An 8,292-nucleotide genomic window follows, 5' to 3' on the forward strand; every position below is an offset into this window, starting at 1 on the left:
GTACCCACCACTCAATTCAGTGTCCTTCCTCCTCCCCCCGCCTCCTCCACAAAATCTTCCTCGGCCGCACTGTATCCGTGAAACGTGCTCGGACCTGTTTCTTTGGAATGACCTTCGTACGAAAAAGAAACTCCTCAACTTTCGAGAAGTTGGGATTTCATGAGAACATTTACCAGCCCAGTGCTAGTAGAGTTTCCTGGCTTTCCTGCTGTGCCGTGGTAAGTTGTGTTCATGCCAGATTTTGCATATGCCTGAAACTTTAATCGATATGCATTAAATGTGAATTATATTGGTGAATGTAATAACTTTACAGCTGAAGAAATAAATAACTTCTAAGTATGAAAGTGCAAAAAATGTGATAATGAATCTGTATTCACGCATGTGAAAGAGACAGAAAAAAAAAAAATTATAACAGGATGTAATTGCATCACCTGTTTAGACTATCATGCATGGAGGCAGTTACCCAGGAAACACCTGAAGGGCGCAGGAGGACTGATTGATTGATTGATTGATTGATTAATTGATGTAAAATGTTAAGGCGCTGCAACATTGCGCTGACGCTGCTGCAAAATATTCAAAACATTTAAAATGGTAGATATATTGATCAATATTAATATTAATATTAATATTGATATTAATATTAATATTGATCAATATTAATATTAATATCAATATTAATCAGTGCGAAGTGAAATAGAAGGATGAAGCCACCCCCCCTAGCCATTCTACAGCACCAACAGAAGATGAACCACAACCAGCGACCAACGTCGCATACATGAATGATGGCAGCGGAACAAGATGGTGCTATTCGACACATAATATGGTGGTAGCTGTGGGATGTAAAATCATAACAAAATATTATCGTGAGCCGTTATGGTAATCTCAAAAAAGGAGACAATGTAGAGAACACGAGATAGCATTTACATACGTGTTGTCTCAGTGGACATAACACACTTGGTGGGTAGGATAAAGTGAGACATTACAACAACAACAACAACAACAACAACAACAACTACTACTACTACTACTACTACTACTACTACTACTACTACTACTACTACTACTACTACTACTACTACTGCTACTACTACTACTACTACTACTACTACTACTACTACTACTACTACTACTACTACTACTACTACTACTACTACTACTACTACTACTACTATTCTAGCTATAATTATTTTTCTTACTTGTGTTTCTGGTTGTACACTGTATATCATTCTGAATCTTCGTAACGACCTGACATGTCAAGAACTGCAAAAGTGGCACGCCCTGCATGAGGAATATGGAGCTTTTTTAAGGCCTGGCAACCTGGGAGATGACACACACCAGCAACCTCCACCATTACCACAACATCCACTTGCCTTCAGATTCTCACAATGCGTTCATCTCTCCTGCTCGGCCTTACAGTGGTGGTGCTGCTGGGCATCACCGTGCCTCCATGTAAAGCAGGCTTCGCAATCACCCAGCTTATGCCAAAGATAGTCAACGCCATACTTTTTACGATTGGGTAAGATGATAATTATAGTCATTTGAAGTTCTAGTATAGGTTTGCTGTAACTTAAGACTTTTGAACTGAAGCAATGCTTACCTAGTTGTATGTACTACAAGAAAAAGAGAGTGAATATGTCCATTTAGGGCATGTTGAGTTAGTTCTGCGGAAGAGATAAATTTCTGAAAGTCCATGTCTGAACTATTTACACTTAAGAAAACCGACGTGAGAAACAAGAAACATGGAGATTTTTAGAGTACATGTTGATAAGCTGCTTGATACCAATTTTATGAGGTAGTGGAAGTATATCCCAAGGTAATGAAAAAAATGCAAAGATGTTGCTAATGAGCTCTTACTTAATATCTTAAGGAAATTAGTAGAATCTGGAGTGATGTGGAGGTAAGCAAATGCAGAACCCGTTTCAAAACAAAGTAGATAGTTAATGCCAAACTACCGACCAGTCAACCTAACTTCAATTGCAGATAAAATAATAAAGTCTTTAATTGGGAGGACCATTATGGATCATTTAGAGAAACCAAGTTTGATGAGAGATTCACAGCATGGTTTCACAGAGTGGAAGTCATGCTTTTGTGGTTAAGTATATGAAGAGAAATATAATGGTGATAGTTATGTCATCAACTTTAGTAAGTCGTTCGACAAGGTATCCCACAAAAGGCCTTTGAACAAAGTTAAGGCGCATGATAGGGAGGGCAAAGTGGTCATAACTCTAAATCAGAGTGGTGCCAATAAATTACCGGGGTTGCGCAGGGAGCAATGTTAGACCATTATTGTCTAAGATGAGCGGCTGCTCCTTGTAAAATGAGGGCAGAAGTATTTTCTCTTCCTCGTTAGGGTCCAAAGGGATAAGAGAGTGGTGTACATGAATATGAATGTGAAAGATGTGTGCCTTGTTTTTATGCATTATTTCTAAATTATATTAATAATCTAGATAATGACATTGTTGGGAAATTTACGGATGACACGAAGATAGGTAAAATAATTAGGTCGGATTCGGGCACAGTCGTCCAGAAGATGGTCTCAGTTATGATGAACGAATGGACAAAGAGATAGCAAATGCAATTTAATACAAAACAAGTGTAATATACTCATACTTATCGTATGTAGACATGTACACAATAAATACAATAAAAAACGATGATATGGTAAGATCAGAACAGAAATGATTTAGAAGTTCTAGTGTGTTCTGATCTCTGCCAGAAATAACAATGCATAAAGACTGGAAACAAGGCAAATCGGGTACTAGAATTCATCTTTAGGAGTGTTAAATGCAGAAGTCCTAAGGAAATATTAAAGCTGCATTTGGCTCTGATTACAACTCATCTAGATTATACAGTGCAGTTTTGGTCTCCATATTAAACGGAAGGTATATGTCTGTTAGAATTAGTACAAAAGGGAGAATGACTAAAAATATACAATGAATGAAAAAAAAAATCCTTACGAAAGAAGACTGAAGATTTTATATTAACATTCTTTAGAGAGGCGTGTATAAAGATGGGATCTAATAGAGGTCTTTATATGTTAAAGGCGACATAACAAGGGCAAGGACATAATAAGGACAATAAGCAAATGCTCAGGATAGTATTCACAATATGACAAGAAGTAGTGGGCTCAAGCATGAAGTTAAATTTATACGGTGATAAGTGAATAGAATAGACAAAGTAATCAAGTTCTGAGTGCCCAGTTACTAGGGAGCTTCAAAAGAATATATAAATTCATTGGTGAGCACGATAGGGGAAATAAATAGGCACATTTTTTTTTTTTTTTTTTTTATTTATTTTTTTTTAAGCATGAACTGCCATAAGATAAGACAACCATGTGTTTCATTGCTGCACCAAAACTAACATGGATGCCTTTGTGATTCAGGCAATTCGGCACAAGTTTCTCTTTTCTGGGCCACTCATGTCAGGTGGAAACAGAGAAACAACCAGACGGCTTCTTCACCACACAGATGACATGTACTCCCTGGATTACTGAAATTGGAGAAGGTGACAAAATCATGCTGCTTTTTTTTTTTTAGTTCAGCAAAATCATATTCATATAATTATGTAATAATACATTCATGTTCTTAACATCGCATGTTACATTCATTCATCTGCCTCTGAATTCTTCCTGCAGGCAGAAACCTGGATGATCTCGAGGCCCTTAGAACATCTATCCAAACTTTTATCGTGAATGCATATGATGACAAGTTGTTCACCATAGAAGAAATCGAAGAGTGGCTTGCTTCTTAGAAGCTCACCTGACGTGGTTTCAGACTCCATCAAGGATGCCTTGCTGAGGCCACAAAGAATGGACTAATTACAGAGGACAACGCTTAACTTTTTGAAAACTAACTCTTCCATACATGAAATAGGCAGATTCATCTTTACCAAACACTTTTTAATGCGTGTCAGTTTTTTTTTTTTTTATTTATCTTTGTGAAGGAAATTCTATGTTCAAGAATATGCACACAAGTACTATTACTATTCAATAAACAAAATCATTAGTGTTCTTGTTCCAATGGTATTTAATTGAAGTGTAGAACTACAAATTAAGAAGGCTGATATTTGAATGTATTGTACGAAAAGTAGTATTTTTTTTCTAAATATCCTTTATATATATATATATATATATATATATATATATATATATATATATATATATATATATATATATATATATATATATATATATATATATATATATATATATATATATATATATATATATATATATATATATATATATATATATATATATATATATATATATATATATATATATATATATATATATGAAACTAGTTCCTTCCACCAGATACCAACGAAGGTTGTTGTTATTGTTGTTATATGAATAATAATAATCATCATTATCATCATCATCATCATCACCACCATCACCATCATTATCGTTATTATTATAATCCTTCTTATTATTATTCATATTCTTATTCTTATTCTTTATCTTCTTCTTCTTATTATTATTATCATTGATTATTTTATTATGATTAAAATCATCATCACGATTATTATTATCATTACAGTTGGGACCATCAGTATTATTCCGTACATACTGTTTGATACAAGTCAAGCTTGGGTCGGGTCTATTCAGTTAAATATCATTATGGACGCAATTTTTCTGATACAGTGTATCGTGCATCGGACTGACTGCTCACAACGGTAATGAACATCTTTATTTTTTTATTTTATTTTATTTATTTATTTTTTCTTTTATGTAGGAAGGATACTGGCCAAGGGCAACAAAAATCTAATAAAAAAAAATGTCCACTGAAATGCCAATCCCATAAAAGAGTCAAAGCAGTGGTCAAAAATTGGTGGATAAGTGTCTTGTAACCTCCCTCTTGAAGGAATTCAAGTCATAGGTAGGTGGAAATACAGAAGCAGGCAGGGAGTTCCAGAGTTTACCAGAGAAAGGGATGAATGATTGAGAATACTGGTTAACTCTTGCGTTAGAGAGGTGGACAGAATAGGGGTGAGAGAAAGAAGAAAGTCTTGTGCAGCGAGGCCGCGGAAAGAGGGGAGGCATGCAGTTAGCAAGATCAGAAAAGCAGTTAGCATGAAAATAGCGGTAGAAGGCAGCTAGATATGCAACATTGCGGCGGTGAGAGAGAGACTGAAGACAGTCAGTTAGAGGAGAGGAGTTGATGAGACGAAAAGCTTTTGATTCCACCCTGTCTAGAAGAGCAGTATGAGTGGAACCCCCCCAGACATGTGAAGCATACTCCATACATGGACGGATAAGACCCTTGTACAGAGTTAGCAGCTGGGGGGGTGAAAAAAACTGGTGGAGACGTCTCAGAACACCAAACTTCATAGAAGCTGTTTTAGCTAGAGATGAGATGTGAAGTTTCCAGTTTAGATTATAGGTAAAGGACAGACCGAGGATGTTCAGTGTAGAAGAGGGGGACAGTTGAGTGTCATTGAGGAAGAGAGGATAGTTGTCTGGAGGTTTTTGAGGCATTGAACAATACCAAATTTGCTCTGCCCTAATGAGGAATTTTAGAAAGGCTTCCCTGCGATAAATGTTTAGCTCCTGAAGGGTTGGACGTCAATGAAAAGACGTGGAAGAGTGCAGAGTGGTATCATCAGCGTAGGAATGGATAGGACAAAAAGTTTGGTTTAGAAGATCATTAATGAATAATAAGAAGAGAGTGGGTGACAGGACAGAACCCTGAGGAACACCACTGTTAATAAATTTAGGAGAAGAACAGTGACCGTCTACCACAGCAGCAATAGAACGGTCAGAAAGGAAACTTGAGATGAAGTTACAGAGAGAAGGATAGAAGCCATAGGAGGGTAGTTTGGAAATCAAAGCTTTGTGCTAGACTCTATCAAAAGCTTTTGATATGTCCAAGGCAACAGCAAAATATTCACCAAAATCTCTAAAAGAGGATGACCAAGACTCAGTAAGGAAAGCCAGAAGATCACCAGTAGAGCGGCCTTGACGGAACCCATACTGGCGATCAGATAGAAGGTTGTGAAGTGATAGATGTTTAAGAATCTTCCTGTTGAGGATAGATTCAAAAACTTTAGATATGCAGGAAATTAAAACAATAGGACGGTAGTTTGAGGGATTAGAGCGGTCACCCTTTTTAGGAACAGGTTGAATGTAGGCAAACTTCCACCAAGAAGGAAAGGTAGATGTTGACAGACAGAGCTGAAAGAGTTTGACTAGGCAAGGTGCAAGCACAAAGGCACAATTTCGGAGAACAATCGGAGGGACCCCATCACGTCCATAAGCCTTCCGTGGGTTTAGGCCAGCGAGGGCATGGAAAACATCATTGCGAAGAATTTTAATAGGTGGCATAAAGTAGTCAGAGGGTGGAGGAGAGGGAGGGACAAGCCCAGAATCGTCCAAGGTAGAGTTTTTAGTAAAGGTTTGAGCAAAGAGTTCAGCTTTAGAAATAGATGTGATAGCAGTGGTGCTATCTGGTTGAAATAGAGTAGGGAAAGAAGAAGAAGCAAAGTTATTGGAGATATTTTTGGCTAGATGCCAGAAATCACGAGGGGAGTTAGATCTTGAAAGGTTTTGACATTTTCTGTTAATGAAGGTGTTTTTGGCTAGTTGGAAAACAGACTTGGCATGGTTCCGTGCAGAAATATAAAGTGCATGAGATTCCTGTGATGGAAGGCTTAAGTACCTTTTGTGGGCCACCTCTCTATCATGTATAGCACGATAACAAGCTGTGTTAAACCAAGGTTTAGAAGGTTTAGGACGAGAAAAAGAGTGAGGAATGTACGCCTCCATGCCAGACACTATCACCTCTGTTATGCGCTCAGCACACAAAGACGGGTCTCTGACACGGAAGCAGTAATCATTCCAAGGAAAATCAGCAAAATACCTCCTCAGGTCCCCCCAACTAGCAGAGGCAAAACACCAGAGGCACCTTCGCTTAGAGGGATCCTGAGAAGGGATTGGAGTGATAGGACAAGATAAAGATATGAGATTGTGATCGGAGGAGCCCAACGGAGAAGAAAGGGTGACAGCATAAGCAGAAGGATTAGAGGTCAGGAAAAGGTCAAGAATGTTGGGCGTATCTCCAAGACGGTCAGGAATACGAGTAGGTTGTTGCACCAATTGCTCTAGGTCATGGAGGATAGCAAAGTTGTAGGCTAGTTCACCAGGATGGTCAGTGAAGGGAGAGGAAAGCCAAAGCTGGTGGTGAACATTGAAGTCTCCAAGAATGGAGATCTCTGCAAAAGGGAAGAGGGTCAGAATGTGCTCCACTTTGGAAGTTAAGTAGTCAAAGAATTTCTTATAGTCAGAGGAGTTAGGTGAGAGGTGTACAGCACAGATAAATTTAGTATGAGAGTGACTCTGTAGTCGTAGCCAGATGGTGGAAAACTCGGAAGATTCAAGAGCGTGGGCACGAGAGCAGGTTAAGTCATTGCGCACATAAACGCAGTATCCAGATTTGGATCGAAAATGAGGATAGAGAAAGTAGGAGGGAACAGAAAAGGGGCTACTGTCAGTTGCCTCAGACACCTGAGTTTCAGTGAGGAAAAGAAGATGAGGTTTAGAAGAGGAGAGGTGGTGCTCTACAGATTGAAAATTAGATCTTAGACCGCAAATGTTGCAGAAGTTAATGAAGAAAAAGTTGAGGGGGGGTGTCAAGACACTTAGGGTCGTCGACAGAAAGGCAGTCCGACCTGGGGACATTTATGGTCCCCTCCCCAGATGGGGACTCTGAGGCTGGTGTAGGAGTCGCCATGATGATTTTAAAATTTTTGAGTGAAGAGTGTGTGTGTTATTAGGTGCTTGTAGTTTTGTGTGGAGGAAGAGAGTTGTCTTTAGAGGGCAGGCTGTGACTGCCCCCTTGTTTTGTGAGACACAAAGGGAAACGTTCAGTGAGGTCACAGCTGGGTTTAATGATAAGTTCACAGCACCCCCTGAACAGTGCTTTAGACCTCACTGGGAATTAATATCGTTTCGGCAGGTATCTACTGTCTCCTCCTCTCTCTCAGAGAGAGAGAGAGAGAGAGAGAGACAGAGAGAGAGAGAGAGAGAGAGAGAGAGAGAGAGAGAGAGAGAGAGAGAGAGAGAGAGAGAGAGAGAGAGAGAGAGAGAGAGAGAGAGAGAGAGAGAGAGAGAGAGAGAGAGAGAGAGAGAGACTGTGTGTGTTTTATGTACTATACTCTCCTTCCTTAGCCCCGTTTATATGGAATATCCAAAAATATCTGATCCTCTCTAAGAAAAAAATAAAATAAAAATAAATAAATAAAAACTGAAATAAATTTTATGCGTAGAATGTACATGATAAAGCAATTCAGGAA

At 38.5% G+C, this 8,292-nt stretch overlaps 1 protein-coding gene across 1 annotated transcript; it reads left to right on the plus strand.

Annotated features, from left to right (window-relative positions):
* The first annotated feature begins 1,385 nt into the window (after positions 1-1,385).
* LOC135092825 (antimicrobial protein 1-like) lies at positions 1,386-3,750 on the plus strand. Its single transcript, XM_063991572.1, has 3 exons — positions 1,386-1,516; positions 3,383-3,504; positions 3,635-3,750. The coding sequence occupies exons 1-3, from the start codon at positions 1,386-1,388 to the stop codon at positions 3,748-3,750; spliced, it is 369 nt and encodes a 122-aa protein (XP_063847642.1).
* Positions 3,751-8,292: the final 4,542 nt, after the last annotated feature.

This window comes from Scylla paramamosain, chromosome 41 (assembly GCF_035594125.1).
Source record: "Scylla paramamosain isolate STU-SP2022 chromosome 41, ASM3559412v1, whole genome shotgun sequence".
Classification (NCBI taxonomy): Eukaryota; Metazoa; Arthropoda; class Malacostraca; order Decapoda; family Portunidae; genus Scylla; species Scylla paramamosain.

Bases quoted from the DNA above. Each gene is read 5' to 3' on its own strand.
- LOC135092825 (XM_063991572.1), top strand. From the start codon at position 1,386: ATGCGTTCATCTCTCCTGCTCGGCCTTACAGTGGTGGTGCTGCTGGGC. The intron at 1,517-3,382 runs GTAAGATGATAA...TTTGTGATTCAG, and splicing joins GCCATACTTTTTACGATTGG to GCAATTCGGCACAAGTTTCT. The intron at 3,505-3,634 runs GTGACAAAATCA...TTCTTCCTGCAG, and splicing joins GATTACTGAAATTGGAGAAG to GCAGAAACCTGGATGATCTC.